Source organism: Eurosta solidaginis, chromosome 1, assembly GCF_040869045.1.
Source record: "Eurosta solidaginis isolate ZX-2024a chromosome 1, ASM4086904v1, whole genome shotgun sequence".
NCBI lineage: Eukaryota > Metazoa > Arthropoda > Insecta > Diptera > Tephritidae > Eurosta > Eurosta solidaginis.
In genome coordinates, this window is record NC_090319.1 from 251,342,284 (window position 1) to 251,362,716 (window position 20,433).

The following is a 20,433-nucleotide window of genomic DNA, read 5'->3' on the forward strand; positions in this document are numbered from 1 at the left end:
TGTACTGTGTAAGTGAGCATTACGTTGTTTTCGTTTAAGTTAGGTAGGTAGTTTGTAACTCATATAAAAGACGAAAAAGACACGATAATCGTCCAAAATAGACGAAAGGTTATTAATGATCGTCATGATGTTGGTGAACGATTTTCGTAGTTTTGAGGAAAAGCACAGCATGTGGCATTACATTTTTTTGTATTTTTGCTTTAATAATTATGTCAATATGATTCAGTGATAGTAGAGATAAGAATTGAAATGCATGTTCCCGTTTATTATATAAGTTGATAATTAGTTTTGTTGTTTGTTCTGAGATACGCTACGAATCTGAAAAGATTACTTCTTAGCAGCATACTTAATGGGTCCTGTGAATAAAAAACGCAAAATCTTTATCTTGAAGATTTCAAAAATAAATTTGTATGATAGAAACGTCAAAATTTAAGTTAAAGCTGTAACAAGCAAATTGTTATATTTTTATGCAATCGGCCAAGTATCGGGTAGCTCCATTATATTGTTGTGGTCGCGCAATCTTTCTATATTTCTTTCTTAAGTTTCCTCAGCCAGTAGAGAAATAGGAGCATACATTCTTTTTTGCAATATAATTGGACAATTCACGATAGTGTCGTATTCATGTAAAATTATAAGATTTGAGTTGTTTCCATGGTTTCCAATACAAAATTTGATTAAAGTACAGCATATACGGTGAATAGAACATGTGCATTGCCTTAATATCTTTATTTACACCCAAGCAAATGTAAACAACTCCCAACACCCTTCAAAAACACATTCATATTCATCCGGCAGCTTCACCATATCTGTTATTAACGTAATGGAGACGATAAGCAGCGACGGAGGATAGAATACATGATGACGATTCGTTCGTCTGGGGATTCAAGGGGTTGTGTAGCGCAATATATAGCTTCTCCAACCCAATTGTCAACCTCACCTTCGAGCGGCGAATCCCGTTTCACTAACAGACGAGGCTCTGGCGACCCCAAGCTCCTCAGGGAACTTGCGGGTGGGGAGGGAGGGATGGCCTGAATGTTTAATGTGGCCATATAAATCGTTCCCGAGATGGTCGGGCCAGCAACTTAATGGTGCTGTTACCGGAGCGTATCGGATCTGTATCCGACAAAGGACCATCACATCGATAACACTCCCCAAAGCCTTCGGGGAGTAACCCAATCGCTACAACAACAACAACATTCGTTCGTCTAAACGTTAGTTTTACTTTTCTTTTTACTTATTTCATCACAGCTTTTTTTCCGCCAGCAATGGCGGCCGCCGTGGTGTGATAGTAGCGTGCTCCGCCTACCACACAAAAGATCCCGGGTTCACGCCCCGGGCAAAGCAACATCAAAATTTTAGAAACAAGTTTTTTCAATTAGAAAAAATTTTTTCCAAGCGGGGTCGCCCCTCGGCTGTGTTTGGCAAGTACTCGGAGTGTATTTCTGCCATGAAAGGCTCTCAGTGAAAACTCGTCTGCCTTGCAGACGCCGTTCGGAGTCGGCATACAACATGTAGGTCCCACCCCACCAATTTGTAGGAAAAATTAAAAGGAGCACGACGCAAATTGGAAGAGGCTTGGCCTAAAATCTCTTCGGAGGTTATCGCGCCTTAAACTTATATTTATTTTTTTACTTATTCAGAGCTGTATTGGCCGTTGAGTTTAAAGCAAAAAACTTAATTTTCTTTTCTAACTCCGACGCGTTTCGACACGATATTGTGTCCTCTTCAGGGAGTAATTATCTTAATATATAGTTACACAATTTTGTAATGGGTGACATTTATTTACATTTATACAAACATTTAAACACTTAACATATAAAATCAAACATCCACACTCTATCCCAGCTGTTCGTCATTTGTGATATTTATTTATTTTTTTTTTTTTTTGGCGTCGAATATGTAAAGAAACGCTAGCGTTAAGCTGTGACTGAAAAGTGCTTTGTGGATTAACTGAAGTTTAAATTTGACTTGAATTTAGGCAAACTTGGAAAGTCAAGGTATAACCATCCGGTCAGGTTATGTTGACCTAGAAATATATTAACATATATATATATATATCCCTCCAGCCTTCCAAGTAGCTATCGCCCTGATATCAGCGCGCTACTCTGTGGCGAAAACCGTCTTATTCTTGGCGGTTACTGCGCTCACCACGACCTCCCTTATTCCAGATTGCCAGTCGACACCAGAGGCAGGCAGCTAGCAGATATAGACAATAAGACTAAAATAAATAAATTAAAATTTGCTTCAAATAAATGTTTTCATACATTTAAAAGCAATGAGGGTAATCCCGGCTTAATTCATACAAAGGGAAAAAACTACCTAACGCACGTTTCCAACCTGTCGTTGAAGTCCTTTGTCATTCCCGAACAATGCAAAATGGCAAGGCCATGTTATATATGAATCAGAAAAGATTATAGATTCTTTTTGTTTATCACTTAGTTAATCATTCACTATGGTATAAGTCCCATCTTTCAATATCTAACATACTTTAATATTTGTTACTTGATAAAAATGTTATGTTATCTGAGAATGTATTTTGAAGAAAAATATTGAAGTATTACAAATGTTATAAATATGCGCAACGCCAAGAAAAATTTGTTCATTTCAAATTTCAAACTGAAAATATCAAGAATAAAAAAATTGTTCTTAAAATAACAAAATTATTTTCAAATCCTTTTTTGAACAATAATTTTGAAATTGGCGCAGTCGGTAGGATACTCTTTGTAAAATAAGCAAAGAATCCTTACAAGAAAAACCGATTTTTAGTACAAAAATTAAAATTTTTTAAAATCGGAGAAAGTATAAATTGAGCTGTCATATATCGTGTTTGCAATACCAATAACTGAATGCAACAATCAAAGGACAATACCAACGAATTGAATGCAACATTAGTAACTGAAAGCAACAATCGAAGGCAGTATCAACAATTGAATGCAACAATCAAACGGCAGTATCAATAATTGAATGCAGCAATAAAGCGGCAGTATCACAATCAATACTTATTACATGCAAATATCATTCACTCATTAAGGTTTGAAGCACGCAGCAATCAGAAAGCCTGAATATCTTTCCATATTGTGAACATCCATAGAGGAGCACTTCCAACAAAATGAGTTTTCAACCAGCAGATAATATTCCAGGAGCAGCAGCAAATGAAGGAGCTAATACACATGATGGTAACAGTAGTTTGAGAAATTTAGATTTAAATCCGTTTAAATATATAGAAAGGTTACAAAATTTTGATGGAAAGAAAGAGGATTTACCAATTTTCTTATCAAATATCGATGATATTATTCCGACGCTTAGTCTATACAATGAGCAGTCACAACGAATGTGCATTAATGTGATTAAGAGCAAGCTAGTAGGTCGTGCTAGGCAAGTAATTGAAATACATAGCCATTTGTGTACGTGGTCAAGCATAAGAGAAATGCTTATACAAAATTTTAGTAGTTTCAAAACAAGTTCACAACTGTATGAAGATTTGCGATCTGTACAGTATAGAGGCGACGTCTTTAATTTTTTTTCAAATATTCAGAAGGCATTAACGATTTTAAATCAAAAATGTTTACAAGAAAATAATAATGCCGATATTCCTAGAAACATTGAGGCAGCTTTAAAAATATTCAAGGAAAAATTACCTGTTCATATGAGAACAATATTATATGCATTAAAACCTTCGACCATATAGAAGAAGCTTTACATGAATTAACAGCAGCTGGATTTATGAATGAATCGCAGATACCTGATAAACCGCACTACCAAGGTGGTAAAAACGATAGAAGTTTTAGAAATGATGTCAGACAAAATAGTACACAGATCACAAAACAAACACAACATTTTAGGAATACTCCTCAACATACGACATGGCAACCTAGAACATATAGTCATAATCATCAATACAGTAGTTTTAGAAACAACAATTTTAGGCATAACACATCACATAATCAAATGTGCAATCAACCTAGAAATACTAATGAACCCATGGATGTGGATATTTCTGGCCAGACAAGAAAACCACAAACTAACTTTAGCGAAACTAGTAAGGATTTTCAATTAACAGCCTCGGAAATGAATCAAGTTTACCCTATATTCGACTAATTAAAAATAATTTCAAAACAAAACTTTTAATTGATACAGGTAGTACAGACAGTTTACTAAATAGGCGAAATTGTCCACCTTGTACAATAAAGGATCGTATGGTACCATTAAATATAAAAACTGCTTCAGGAAATATTAGAATTTTTCAAGATGCAATAATACCACAAGGGCATATAACTTTGCCCATAAAAAATGATTGCATCTTTCATATTTATGATTTTCATTCCAAATTTGACGGACTGATAGGAAATGATATATTAAAAGAAAATAATGGTATAGTAAATTACAAGCATAAAACTTTGATTTTGAACGACCAAATCTTACCAATATTTTTTGATATCGAAGATGAAAGGGATTATGATTCTAATATAAATCATATGGAACGAATTGATCCATATCCAGAAATAATGGATATAAAAAAGGATATTAGAATCGAACATTTGAATAAAGAGGAGAAAGAAAAATTAATTGATCTTTTAAATAATCATAAGAAAACATTTTATAAGAAAGGAGATGACTTGACTTTCACTCATGAATTAAAACATGCAATACCAACTAAAGATAGTTCCCCGATTTATTCACGAATCTATCGATATCCCGAAATACATAAAAAAGAAGTTAATAAACAAATTAGGGAAATGTTAGAACAGGGCATAATTAGTCATAGTACTTCCCCATATAATGCACCTATTTGGGTGGTGCCTAAGAAGGAGGATAACGCTGGAAATAAAGAATGGCGTATAGTAATTGATTATAGAAAGCTTAACGAAGCAACAAAAGAAGACAAATATCCGATACCTAATATTGAAGGAATTTTGGATAAACTAGGAAGAGCGAACTATTTCACAACACTAGACTTAACGAAAGGATTTTACCAAATAGAGGTAAAGCCAGAAGATCGTGAAAAAAACAGCATTTAGTACTCTAGACGGACACTATGAATTCAATCGTATGCCGTTTGGACTTAAAAATGCTCCAGCTACATTTCAAAGGTTGATGAATAATGTTTTACAAGAATTTATCGGAAAAATTTGCTATGTGTATTTGGATGATATAATTATATTTTCTACAACCTTGGAAGAACATATAAAAAGTCTAGCAGAAATACTAAAGACCCTTCAAAACGCAAATTTGAAGGTATCCTTAAATAAAAGCGAGTTTTTAAAACACGAGACAAAATTCTTAGGTCATGTAATAACTCAGGATGGTATAAAACCAAATAGCGATAAAATTGAATGTATAAAAAGGTTTCCTATTCCCAAAAACATTAAGGAAATACAATCCTTTCTTGGGCTCACAGGCTATTATAGAAAATTTATACAAGATTATGCTAAAATAGCAAAGCCACTTACTTTGCGATTAAAAAAAGGAACAAAAATTAATATTAACGATGAAGATTTTAAGGAAGCATTTGAAAAATTAAAATGTCTCTTATCCAGCGATTTAGTGATACAATATCCCAATTTTCAAAAGGAGTTTACACTTACTACAGATGCAAGTGAATTTGCGATAGGAGCTGTGTTATCTCAAACACAGGGACCAATAGCTTTTATATCTAGGACTTTGAATCAACATGAAATTAATTACTCTACTATTGAAAAAGAATTATTGGCAATTGTTTGGGCGACTAAGCAGTTTAGACATTATCTTTGGGGAAGAAAGTTTCAGTTAAAAACTGATCATAGGCCATTGATTTGGTTAACTAATTTGAAAGAGCCAAATTCTAAAATTCAGAGATGGAACATCTTACTTAGTGAATATGATTTTGATATTACATACTTAGAAGGTAAAGAGAATAAGGTAGCAGATGCATTGTCTAGAGTAAAAATTAGTTTAAATGAAGTAAATGTATTCGAATGTGAACAATGTAGTAAATCTTTTATAGATAGGCATAGTTTAAATAACCACATAATCTTGCACAAAAAAAAAGTATACCAATGCCAGTATTGCAGAGCCAAGCTTAAAAATGATGAAAGTAAAGTGCGACATGAAGAAGAATGTGAAAATCGTAACAATATATGCTCTTTATGTAATAAACGTTATAAGCGCATATATACACTTAGGCAACATATGATACGAGTACATTATCAGAGCAATAGACAAGAAACCAAAGAATTAGAAACTGTTCATAGCGCACAGGATGATTCTATAAAAGGGATTAGAATAAGTGAAAAGCCGCTCAATATGTTTAAAAAACGAATTTTAGTATTAACCACAGAAGATTTATCGCTCCGCGATACAGTTATATTTAAACAACCTACATACTCTAGAAACCAGTTGAAGGAAATATTGAAAAATTGTGGAACAAACAACACAGGCATATACTTTGATAACGATGATGTATTCAGAGATTTTCAAAATTTATATAATGATCTAAAATCCTGCCCAAATAAAATATATAGGTGTTCAAAGGTATTACCACAATATTCAGAAGAAAAAACATTTGAAATAATTCTTCAAAAACACAGGGAAACATATAATCATCCAGGCATAGATAAAACATATGAAGAATTAAGAAGGGAAATTTATTTTCCAAATCTAAAAGAAAAAATCACTAAAATTGTTAACAATTGCAAAATATGTTCAAAGAAAATTGAAAGAAATCCAATTAAGTTACCATATGAGAAAACACCCACTCCTACACAACCATTTCAACACTATCACATGGACATTTGGTACCTTAATAATAACGAAAAATATATTACTATAATAGATAAATTTTCTAAATTTGCGGCTATAGAGCCTTACGATGAAAACAGTTTCATAAATTTAATCAATGTCATGACTAAAATTTTTTCTTATATGAATAAACCCAACTTGATTACTCTCGATAATGAAACAACATTTAAAACACTACCATTTTTAGAATTTCTTGAGAATCTTAATATTCAATATCACTTTACAACTCCTAATCGACATACCGGTAATTCCGACATAGAGCGATTTCATAGTACCTTAAATGAAAATATTCGAATTTTGAAACATAGAGAATCAATCAATGACATCATTTTAAAAACAAACAATGTTTACAAAACACTAGCAGATTATAATAACTTAATCCATTTATCTACCAAAGAAAAACCAATTAATATTCATCACGGACTTGTGAATAATGAAGTTATTTATCAAAGATTAGAAAATAAAAAGGATCAAGTAATTAACAAAATTAATGAGAAGCAAAATAGGATAGACAAACCTATTGATGAAACAATAGTAATCGATTATAAAGCGCGCACTGCAAATAAAACTGCACCTAGATATTTGGAAGCAAAGGTAATAGAAAAACAGGATAGAGAATATAAAGTTAAAACTTCTAGGCATGCTAAAACTACTAAATTTTACAAAGATCAGTTCAGAAAACTGAAGAGGTATCAAAATACTTCTACAAAATCTATAGGTGATGTTAGAAATAATGATGACAATGAATCTACTATTGTAAATCGAGGCTCGATAGCATAACAAAATTTTTAACAATTTAAACACAATTAATAAATTATAAGTGAGGTTAAAATATTTTTAGGAAAAATATTGGACAAACTATTACAACAAAGAACTAGTGCAAGGGGAGTGTAAAACTAAAAAATAATACTAATGAAATTGAAACAAAAGATTTTATCTAACAACAAATCAACATAAACATATAAATACTATGCAGAATCAAATTTTAATTCCTTTATACGTACAAATATTTAGCTTTATAAAATAAATAAGATTTTAATATGAAGTTAATCTACATATAAATATGCAAACATGTATATAAATGAATTGAACTATTATATTATATGTTGATAATATTACAAAAACTACTGATACTAATTATTTAAGAAACTATGTAATTTAATAGAATTCATTAATTTCAATTTCAGTTTTAAATATAATTATTTTTATTGTAAAGATCGTGTGAAAAAGTTGTGACTTATAAATATTTCCATAGTTGGAACGCATCTTCGGAGGGAGGTGTTATATATGAATCAGAAAAGATTATAGATTCTTTTTGTTTATCACTTAGTTAATCATTCACTATGGTATAAGTCCCATCTTTTGTACACATTATTAAAATACTATTGAATATCTAACATACTTTAATATTTGTTACTTGATAAAAATGTTATGTTATCTGAGAATGTATTTTGAAGAAAAATATTGAAGTATTACAAATGTTATAAATATGCGCAAAGCCAAGAAAAATTTGTTCATTTCAAATATCAAGAATAAAAAAATTGTTCTTAAAATAACAAAATTATTTTCAAATCCTTTTTTGAACAATAATTTTGAAATTGCCACCCATCAACATAACTTCCGCAAAATGCACAGCACTACCACCGGGCAAAACGCCATATACACTCAGATGAATTACGGACTATATTAGGAAAACCCAATCTCGACCTGTCAAAAGCGTTTGACACAGTCAAACATGGCACGCTACTCCAATACATAGAAAGCTCACTGTCTAAAGAGATGGACCGTGAAGGGTCGGTTCAATTAAGGAACGAAGTCTCAATGCCTAGGAGAAATTAACAGGGGTACCACAGGGTGGTGACCTATCTCCGCTTCTGTTCTCCCTCCCCCGCCAGAAGTTTCCTATACAGACGACTGCACGATAATTGCAACGGGACTTGTCTCTTCAATAGATGAATTAGTTTCTAAAATAAACAGCTATCTTCCCGGTCTTTCTAGTTTCTTCACCTCGCGCAACCTGGCATTATCACCGACAAAATCCACGGCCGTTCTGTTTACGACGTGGAAGAAACAGATGACGCAAATATTGAACGTTCACGTCGATGCGCTATCGACTTTCAATCACCGAAAGAAATTTGGCGTAGTTTCGATAACGCTCTCACCTTCAAGGCGCATGCCACCTAAAGTACAAAGCTGCAACAAAATCCTCAAGTCACTTGTCGGCACCATTTGTGGAGAAGATAAAGATGCATTTATACCTTATGTTTGTCAGTTGTGCAACCACTTTATGAAATTTCACTTCAAAAACAAAGAACTGAGAACTTACAAACACTTTCTATTATATTCAACGCAATGTTCAAGTCTGGCTTATCAGTAGGCATTAAGAGTACATCCCTCACTAACTGACTTTGTGCATCGATTGGTCCTTGCTGATTAGCAATAGCTCCTCCAGGTTGCACCAGTTGTAATATCACATGTAGTAAAGTATCTTTTAATTTACGTCTATTCGAAACGACTGATACACCACTACTTTCGCATTTCTTATGTAGCCATATCAACAATTCGTGTAAGTTTTTACAAATTGTTGGTCCAGCCTGCAAAAAATATAAAGAAATGAATAAATTATTACTGAAAAGATATTTAGATGCCGCTTGCTTACACATCGATTTGTTATAATTGACGAACTCATTCCATAACCAGAAAAGAAACGTAAAAGCATTTTCTCGAAATTTTCATCATTGACAATGACTTCATTGATACGTGTTGAATCCAGATCATCATCACCCAAAGATTGCGAATTACATGCCAAAAACAAGCATTGGAATCCTAAACACCATGTGCGTAATTTGATATCATTATGCCATGCTAGAGCGAGCAAGAGACCTTGTACGGCGTGAGCGCCAAATGGTATTTTCGGTATATCAGTTTGTGTGATGCCAGCATTGTATGATTTATCAGATAATTCACCATTCAATGTTAACCACATTTGTAGAACTTGTTCCAAATGTACCCAGGTATCCTGAAGATGAACATGTGTAGCAAAATAAATATAAAACTCGCTTTCAACAAATGAAAGGCAAACATCGTGTTGGTTAAAGTACATACCTGTAAATGTAAATGTGCAAAAATACAATCGAAAACATTTTTAAACATTTTATAAGTATTTTGGCCGCAACTGTATTCAGGACTAGACCAAATATCTGTTATATATTCAGGCCAAACTGTTGCTTCTGGTGGAGTGGTAATAAACTCATTCGCTAATATTTGTGGTAGTGATGAATACATGTCTAAAGATGAGACCATCGTTAAACGACGCAACTGTATTTCCACATTTATATCAAGTCCAATATCTAGACGTGAATCCATTGCGCTTGATATCGATTTACAAAAGTAATTAAATGTATTCTTGTTGATAGCATTGCTATCCTTTTTAGTAACGGTTTTTGAACGATCGATAATATCAATATCATTTAATATATCATCGAATTCAGCATCCTCACATTCAATCAAAGAAGGCAGATAAGAATATTTTACACCTAATAAATAAAAAACCAGTATGTATTAATACTTCTCTATACTTTATATAAACAATAACTTTGTATGTCTGATGTGTTAGTATTTGCTCTTAAAACGTTCGTTGACATACGACACCTGAGTGGAACATGAACTCCGCTGCCAGTACGAAAACACCCACATCAGATTTGATTAAAGAACTCTATACTTTAGAATTCGGTTGATGAAATAGAGCGCTTTCGAAATGGCAGCGGGGATAAGATGATATTCAAGTCAACGGCCGCCATGGTATGAAGTTAGCGTGCTGGCCTGCACTGAGTTCAAGTCTCGTGAGAAAATCAAAATACTTGAATCCGATTTTACGAAAATCAATGTCGGGAAAAATTATTTTATACTAATTCTTAATTTATGTACATACCGTCAGGATATTGTATATCATTTGCAGCCGTTTGTAGCTGTGAATTCATCGCTTGTGACATATAATGTGCTAGTGAAAAAAAAAAAGAAATTAGTATAACCACTTTTGTAGATATTTAGGGAATGACAAGCTGCGCGATAATGCTTGTAAAAATAGTTATCGCACAGCTTTGAATTCGCTAAGGGGTGATCCATAAATTATGGGGTCGCGTGTACTTTCTTTGTTTACTGAAATACATAAACGCTTTACCCACTTTTATTCGCTTTGGCACTTAGCCGCGCCATAACTACGGAACATTTTGCCGCTTAATTCGCTGTGACGTGACAAAGGGTATGTGTTAATCCGGCATTGTGGCGCTATGGCGGGCGCTGCTATTTTCTCTTTCCAGTTATAAAAAATCTTCACGTCTGCTGTATCAATGGCTTTAAAGCCTGATTTACATTCTGTTTTTGGGTCGTTTTGGCGTTTACGTTCCGTCTTCGCAAGCGTAACGATTCGTCACTCAGAGAGGAAGGTCAAAAAGCAGCAAAAAACCGCATCACTTAATTTACGGATCGACACTCATTGAAATATTCAAAGTGAAGTTACTTACAATAATCGGAAAATAAATCTTTTGTTTCTTGTATATCCATTGGCCGCACTCCTTCTGTATTCACTGTTGTCGTATCGTTATCCTTAAAGTGCTTATCAGCATCAAGTAGGTCCTATATAATTTATTGTGTAAAATCGATGTGAAATATTTAACTTGCAAGATAAATATTTTCGCATAAAAACCACTGTGCAAAAACTGAATATAGGAAGGGTTCGCCCCCATATATGGACGCCTCCAAAATGCGATATTCTACAATAATTAGGGATTGCAAATAACGCTTACTGATCAATATTAACACCAAAAAATCATATAGAAGTGATAATGCCAACCGCATAAAATTTAAAGACTAACAATAAGGGTACTGATTTTTGCGGGAATCTTTTGGAGCTTTTCCACCGATGGCTTAAAGCAAAAAAGAATGTGTCGATGCTATTTTGCACCTTCCTCAGGAAGTCTATTTTGATAAAAAAACACAAAATAAGTATAACATAGACAAAAGCATATGAGATTTTCTAATAAACATTAATGGTATTTGACAATTTTTCTAATTTAAACATATTATTTTACGGCGGTCCCGTGGTGTGATGGTAGCGTGCTCCGCCTACCACACCGAATGCCCTGGGTTCACACCCCGGGCAAAGCAACATCAAAATTTTAGAAATAAGGTTTTTCAATTAGAAGAAAATGTTTCTAAGCGGAGTCGCTCCGAGTGTATTTCTGCCATGAAAAGCTCTCAGTGAAAACTCATCTGCCTCGCAGATGCCGTTCGGAGTAGGCATAAAACAAGTAGGTCCCGTCCCGCCAATTTGTAGTAAAAATTAAAAAGGAGCACGACGCAAATTGGAAGAGAAGCTCGGCCTTAAATCCCGTCGGAGGTTATCGCGCCTTTAATTAATTTTTATTTATTTAATTTAAATGCTCAATTGGCAACACTTTGTTATATTTGAAGGCTTTCCAGTGCCAGTCTTGTTTTTTCTCTTCTTTCTAGATCTAAAATGTTTTTCCATTTTTGGCATCTGCTTTGTGCTCGGTGATTCTGACTCCCAAAGCTTTCTTTGTTGTGCCAATGTATACTTGGTTGCACTTTTCTTCAACATTCCCATTGCATTTAATTTCAGATAAGACAATGCGTTGTTGTTCCTTCGCTACTTTGACTTTTGTTCTTATGAATGTTTCGTAAAGCATGTATTGTTGTCCATTATTTTGTTCAAAGTTTTGTTGTCCGTTAAGCCTGGTATGTATGTAACTCGCCTGTTTATTGTCTTTTCCTGTTCGTTGTTTGTGGCTGCATTTCTGTTATAATTTTTAACTTTGTTAATTTTTGTTATAAGCATATCTATTAATGAATTAGGGCACCCATTTTTATAGAGTGTTTTTTTTAGTTTTCGCTTGTTATCGTTCGTGAACTCCTGATGTATGATTCGAGTGATAATTATCATTCTGGACGATGCTATCGATTTTGCGTATCAGTTCCTTATAATTTTTGGTTTTTTCTTATTAAAATCTAGGAAGGATATTCTAGTGGCAAGGATAATTCCACTACTAAAGACTGGAAAACCAGATAAAGAAGCAGAGTCATATCGGTCGATATCACTCCTTTCGCCAGTAACGAAGATATTGGAAACTGTTCTGCTACCAAAAATCTAGATCTAAATCAGGAAAAACCCCATCATAGGACGGTGCTTACGGCAATCGACCTGTCGAAAGCTTTTGACACACTCAACCACGCACGCTACTATGGCATGGTCGGCAAGCGTCGATTCAATTAAGGAAAGAAACCTCAAAGCCAAGAAGAATTAAACAGGGGGTGCCATGGGGTAGTGTTCTATCCCCGCTTTCGTTTATTTTCTACATATCAAAGCCCACTTCCCCACCAGGAGTTATTATCATTTCCTACGCCGACGATTGCTCGATAATGATAACGGGAACTGGCTTTCCAATAGACGAAGTTATTTCTAGAATAAACAGCTATCTCCCCAGCCTTTCTAGTTTCTTCACCACAAGCGGCCTGGCATTATCAGTCCATGATCAATCTGTTTACGACGTGGAAGCAACCGATGACGCAAGTATTGGACCTTCACGATGGTGGTGTCACGCTACCTACTGTCAGCCACCCAAAGATCTTAGGGGTAACGTTTGATAATATTCTCATTTTCAAGACGCATGCACCGCCAACAGTACAAAATCGCAACAAAATCCTTAAGTCGCTTGACGGCAGCATTTGTGGAAAACATAACGAAACGTTGCTGACCGCGTAAAAAGCAAATGGGCGGCCACTCATGTGCCACGCGTTACCAGTTTCGTCGCCTGGTCTTGAAACCACATACTGGAAAAGGCTTAAGGGTTGTCAAAATGCTGTAATCAGAACTCGGAGGGGATGTCTCCTTATAGGCCCTGAACATCACTTACAGGCCAAAGAGCTCAACATTAAAGACTTGCAACGAAATGCTGAGCACAGTTTTTGCTTAATTAAAGAACACCCCAGCAAACAACGTCTCCATAAGTACTATGATGATATCCGGCACCTGCCAACACAGCCATTTGATCTAGACGAGCATGAGAAGGCCCTAGGCCAAATCCACACAGAATCGGTAAACGCTTTTGCCCGAACGCCTCCGGTGAACCCCGTTATCAATATACAATGTAGAAGAAAACATACTACCAAGGAAGACACGACTCACCCTGGCCCAACATCGCTCTGGATACTGTAAAAGGTTACACTCTTACTTGTCCGAAATCAACCCCAACATACGTAATGGATGTCCTGCAAGCGATGTGTCCCACATGACCCCAACCATCTTTTTAATTGTAGTGGAACCTACGACTCTAACAGCAACCTCCCTATGGTCCAGCCCTGTTGAAACTGCTACTTTCCTATGACGGACTCCCGAATTGGAAATTGATAACAATTTGTGAGTGGTCGCACCCATTGAATGGGGCGAAGCACTGTTAACACAACAACAACACAAAAGTGCAGGGATTCAACCCAATTGTCAATCTCACTTACTAAAAGCGAATTCTTTTACAAATACAATCACATTTATCTTTAAAATAACAAGAACAAAATAATACTCTTTTTCTTTTGGCGGTGACATGCACAATTTTTCAAAAATTTAGCAAATTTCTATTTTGCGTCATAAAGCCAACATCTTTACCGAGTTTCATCAGTTTATCGCATTTTTCTATTTTTCGAAATTTTCGATCCCGAAAATGTTAAGTGCGGTTACAGTTCAATTCCCAATTTTAAAAACCAATCTAGTTTGGGTCTAGATAAGAATGATACCAAATTCCGTAAAAATATGATAGTGTGCGGAAGGCCACATGAAACCTTTCAGGCTTTACCGCCTTCCCACGCTCTACACCAATGATTTTTTCTGAAATATATACATATAAAAATGTTTGTTGTTGTACAGAACTTTTATCCAAGTACTGTCTAAAAAAAATGTATGTTTTTTTTTCTGAAATTTCCCCTGACAACCACACAAATTTAATCATATTTTGTACGAATAATTCAAAATCAAATTGTTCGTCTTGATGTCCTACTCAATTCAAAAGCATGTTTATATATTTGTTTGGACATTGAATACACAAAAATCGTTTTTCTTCAATTAAGAACGAAAACTGTAAAAAAATTAGTACGATTTGTTCCGTACCAACCGTGGAATGCCCCATATACAAGGTAAACTGAATATTTTCTTTTCATGACTTTTTCTATCATTTTTTTTTTTGGGTTTGAAATATATGGCAAGGAGCAGTGCTCCAACACAGCCAGGTTATCCCTCCTTTTTCGTGATAAATCTCCTAGCACGTCTTGTGGTGCTTGTTGTTCACTCCGTTAAATTGTCCCGTTTATTTTCGAGAATTTTATTTTCATTAGTATGTATGTATATGAATGTTAATTTTCAGTGGCCTGTTGCCAAGTGTCTTTCAATTATATATGTATTTAAAGCGAATTGTGTTTGATTTTTATGGCGTCACGCCGGATATTCCGTTAGTTTATGTATGTATGTATAAATTTAAGGTTAGGTTTTTTATTGGCACCACGCCATTTTTTCAATGTAACTGATTCCTATTAGGAGTGCATAAAACCGCCCTAACTCCTGGTCAGGGAGGCACTGCATCTCCTAACTCCGCGAAAACGCCCGAGGGAAGCACAGAAGCCAACCTTGTGGCCTATTTAATTTTTCACTCAATGCAAAAAGCCCGAAAATTGAAGTTGAGTAGAGGATGACCCGAACGACCGCTCGCGCGAAAAGGCAAGACCGGAATTGACTTTTTCTATCAAACAAAAATATGTAAGATTTCAAATGATCATTAAAAGAAAATTTTAAGGTTTTAACAAAGCTTAGTTCACCCATCCTAAGATATAATGGTTCCGCTCTTGCACAGGGTAGTACTTTTATTTGTCCAATATTTCTTCATATCTTTAAATTACCTGTAATAAACAAGTAATAGCATGCACAGCCCACGGTTGTTGTTGATCATTCCAAACCGCTAAGCGAATAAGTTGCTCTAATTGCGACGTTGTAATTATTTTGGATAGTTGAACAGCTGGCCGACATGCCGAAACAAGACGAGCAATAACCTATGATATTAAATTAAAAAAAAAAAAATATTATTTTAAAATGAAACACTTTATCCAAATGTTTTATTTTCATATTTACCTTGCATGTAAGTAGGAACTGGTCCATATTACAAGTAAAATCCATTTCCAGTAAGAGTGCAATTAATCCTCGTATCACAATCAATATATTATTCAAACGAATTGTTTTTAGCCCTTTGTCAAAATTATTTTCAGGCTCTTGATTGGTTTCTTTTGCTACTTTGGGTGTTATATTTGTTTTGTTGGTTTTACTAGGTTTCGGCTTGCCTGTCATTTCCATAAATATGCCTGGATGCTATGGGTAATAAAAAGGAACAAGAAAAGGTAACCGTGAAACCGGTCAAGCATTACACTCTGAATATGTCGTAAATACGAATAATCACACAAAAAACATATTTTTTCGACTTTAATTCAAAAATTTACAGCTATATTTTTATTTTTATGACAAAAGTCATAACAGTTTAGTATGTTTAATTCAGTCACTCTGATAGCGAAATCTATAAATTGGGGTAGTTACAGTTTGGTGGCAAAGTTAATACATGCTATCTTTATCCAGGTATCCTATCTTGCAATATATTGTGACGAATATTAGTATCCCTAAGGGATACTATCATCTCTAAGCCGATACTAAACAGTATGTACGTAAACAAATCAATCATCTACACACGTTCATATAAGGCAACGGAGAGATACGCACAAACACATGTAATCATCAGCCGAAGTATACTCACATATACACACGCATATGGTTACACACTACAAATATACATGACTATGGCTGGTAACCAAGCATGAAATTCGAGAAATTACTAGAGCTTAGTAGGGGTATGCGAATGAAGCAGCGGAGAGTATAAAAGCAACACAAGTTGAGTAGTCAGTAATCAGTTTGATTTAAGCAAGCTATTGGATGCGAAGTATAAGTGTTATTGTGAAGTACTTTAAAAGAGTCTAATAAAGACCATTTTGCATTATTGAATATTGGAGTTATTTATTCAACAATTTAGCGATACCAACGTTAGTAGAAGGTGTAAAATAAGTGCAGTTTCCCTAAATTCGTTACAATATTATAAATACAAGTTTTCTTTTTCTTTTCTTTTAAAGTTTCTTCTTTGTTCACTTTATTACACAAAAAAAAAATCAGCTGAGGCGAGTTGCTAACTTAACAGCTCATGTAAAACAACAAGAAAGTTAAGAGAGTATTCAAAGTGTTTTAGTCAACAGATGGCAAAATGAACGGCCTAGATAACACACAACCGTTATTAGCATAAATGTTTGCCTTGAGTGGTAAACCATTTTCATAATCAGTTTTACTATTTCGTTTCAGTTTCACTCGTTTATATCCCTTCACAAATACATAGAAAAGTTTAGAAATTATTCGATATATACCTCGTTCTGAATCATGAAAATCTTTTTGCCCCAATCCGTATAAGGCTGTACACTGTATTTATTTTGTTGAACGATACGCCTCTTAAAGCAACGTAATTGTTTTCCAGATGTATTTGTTGTTTGCGTGCGCGTCTTTGTGAAATCGGTTTCACAACTCATGAAATCCCAACGGCTTGAAGCTAATGTCATAATCAAATAAAAACGAAAGTTATTGGATCTTCGTTCCCATGGAAACTAGAACAGTGGGTCATTTTTGTGGGAGACTAGCGCAGTTTATTAGGCATCGAAGTCTAACATAGCTGAAATATGTGAGTCTTCCATTCAAAAAAAATGGAAGGTGTTAGTATTTTAAAGCATTTAGAAAACTGCTAGTTTTCAACGCAAATAATGAACTATGTTAGTCTTTCATGAATATTTGAATTGTGCTAGCCTTCGTTGGAAGCGACGAGATGTACGTAATACTCACATTTATCTTTGCGTTCATTACTATCATCCAAGCATACTGACAAAAATAGCAGCAACCAAGTGATCAGTTGTAAATCTGACTTTGACCATAAACCAGAACCGCTCCCATCACCACCATCTGAATCATCAATTCGTGTTGCTGCCGCTTGACTCTCTTGATATCTTGGCGAAATGGGTGTCAGCAATTTCGCCAATGTTTTAAGCACTGCATCGATAACAATTGATCGACATGTACCCATTGCAATGCTACGTCTACCCAAATACGTTAGCAAAAAGAAAATACTGCAAAGAAAAGAAATAACAAATCCTTATGGCAATATGCGATTTATTTAAATGCTTACCGATCTTGTGGAAATATTTTACTGTTCTGAGAAGAGAACAAGTTACAGAATATATCCGCTAAGAAATCACCCCACCAACTTTGAAAGCAGCACATCCGCACCAATAGGGAACAAGTTGCTAGCTGAATATGCGCATCACCATATACCACGAATGAGTTGAAGAGCGTATTTGCTACATCCATTGTGAAAAGCTGATGAACTGGTAATATGTTCTTTAAATTGAAAAAGAATATATATAGAAAAAGAATTATAACTCTACTAATCAAAAGCAACAATCTGAATGAAATTTTCTATAATGATCCTTGAAATTTTGTTTTTAGTTTTACAAGCTATATATCTTTATAATAGCAGTGCTTTTTTTTTACACGTATATACGTTTACGTTTCCGCGTTAAAAAAAACCATTATCCTCACTTAGATAATGCTTAGGAGACCCATCTAGCGGCAACTAGCTACAAAACATGTTGCACCGTAAAGCGCAGACACAAACCTCTGGTGGCCATAGTGTATAATATATGGCTGAATCGGTTGCGATGAATAGTGGACACACACCATTTTTGGACAGAACAATTTAGAGACCCGCAGCGGGTTAAAGGGTCAGAATATACCCGCGGTAGGTATGCCTGTCGTAAGAGGCGACTAAAATACCAGATTCAAGGGGCTGTTTAGCGCAACCCTTCAGGTTGCCAGCGCAATATATAGCTTCTCCAAACCCAACTGTCAACTTCACCTATCCGCGGCGAATCCTGTTTCACTAACAGACGAGGCTCTGGCGACCCCAAGCTCCTCATGGAACTTGGGGGTGGGGAGGGAGGGATGGCCTGATGGTTTAATGTGGCCACATAAATCGTTCCCGATTTGTCAGGCTGCTGTGTTACCGGAGCGAACCGGATCTGTATCCTGCAAAGGACCATCACATTGATAACACTCCCCAAAGCCTTCGGGGAGCAACCTTATCGCTACAACAACAACAACAACCATTTTTATAGGTGAAACATAGAATTAGTGTAGAGGTGAAACATAGACACATATTTCAGATGCATCTGAGTATAATGCGTATTGAAATTTAGTAGTACTAATTTAATGCGCGGTAATTTCAGAAGAGTAAGTAAAGTTTAACGCTTAGCATTCCATATAAAGTTTAAAAAAACACAGCTCATATTTAAACATTAATCACATTCCACATCCAAATGCAGTCAGATGTGGAATCTGATTAATGTTACTGCGAACTGACTTGATGATATTCTTGTTGCTGCAGTGCTTCGCCCCATACAATAGGTGTGACCACTAACAAAGTGTCGTCAATATCCTCTAACGGAGGTCTATGGAAACATGCAGTTTCTGCAGGGGGGCCAGAGAGAAAGGGCTGGTAGAGGCGTTGGTTCCACATTGCCATTGAAAAGATAGTTGGTGTCATGTGGAGACACGTTGCAAGCAGGGCATACATTATGTAAGTCGGGGTTGATTCTGGATAGGTAAGAGTTTAACCTGTTACAGTATCCAGATCGAAGTTGAGCTAGAGTGACGCGTGTCTCCCTAGGAGGATTGCTTTCTTTTTCTGCGAGATCAGGGTACTCAACTTAAAGATAGTGGTTCGCAGGCTAATTCCTGGCATAGAGACCGACGCCTTTTTGTGGATACCCTGAGGACCTTTTCGTGTTCTTCTACATACTGCTGAGATCTCAGGTGCCGTATTTCCTCATAATATTTGCGGAGATGACGGAGTCCCTGGGAGGCGGGAAATCTTCAATCAGATGTCTGTTGGGACGGCCAGATTTCTGGGTATTCAACAGAAACTGTTTGTTCACTATTTCATTTCTCTCCGTAATGGGAAGTACTCTCGCCTCACTGTGTAGGTAGTGTTCTAGGGAAATAAGAAGACAGCGCGTAGCGGTTCTGAAAGCGGTGTTATGACAGGCCTGTATTTTCTTCCAGTGAGTAACCCTTAGACTCGGCATAACATGCAAGCGGCCGGCCAATCGCTTTGGTAGTAACAATGAGCGTCGCTCTGGATTTAAGGTACAATTGCGGATGCATGCTCGCTAAAATGTAGATACTTATCGCGTCAAACCCAATATTTTTGTGTATAAGACAGGCGGTAGCGTAATGCCATCGACGTGGATGTCAAATATGGTCGACATTTATTTTGTGTATGTTGTAAATAAGATTGCCGATGATTTGGTTGGTGACAATGTAAGGTTTCGGCGAAGGAACTGGAACGGTCAGGGATATGGTTTTTTATTTTATTACAAAGCTCACCGATGGGTGGACCAGGACCTGTAGCCATTATCGTGCAGTCATCGGCGTAGGATATAATAGTAACTCCTTCTGGTGGCGAA

At 35.5% G+C, this 20,433-nt stretch overlaps 1 protein-coding gene across 5 annotated transcripts in view; it reads right to left on the bottom strand.

Moving 5' to 3' along the window:
* Bruce (BIR repeat containing ubiquitin-conjugating enzyme) overlaps positions 1–20,433 on the bottom strand; it is a 268,342-nt gene that overhangs the window by 54,926 nt on the left and 192,983 nt on the right. For all 5 annotated transcript variants that reach the window (XM_067760344.1, XM_067760342.1, XM_067760343.1 and 2 more), the window contains 10 exons: positions 18,096–18,307; positions 17,756–18,036; positions 17,290–17,468; positions 15,965–16,198; positions 15,736–15,885; positions 11,301–11,412; positions 10,709–10,777; positions 9,883–10,313; positions 9,437–9,796; positions 9,104–9,371 (listed from right to left, as the gene is read on the bottom strand). In XM_067760344.1, coding sequence (XP_067616445.1) covers positions 9,104–9,371; positions 9,437–9,796; positions 9,883–10,313; positions 10,709–10,777; positions 11,301–11,412; positions 15,736–15,885; positions 15,965–16,198; positions 17,290–17,468; positions 17,756–18,036; positions 18,096–18,307 — 2,296 coding nt within the window. The remainder of the gene's footprint in view (positions 1–9,103; positions 9,372–9,436; positions 9,797–9,882; positions 10,314–10,708; positions 10,778–11,300; positions 11,413–15,735; positions 15,886–15,964; positions 16,199–17,289; positions 17,469–17,755; positions 18,037–18,095; positions 18,308–20,433) is intronic.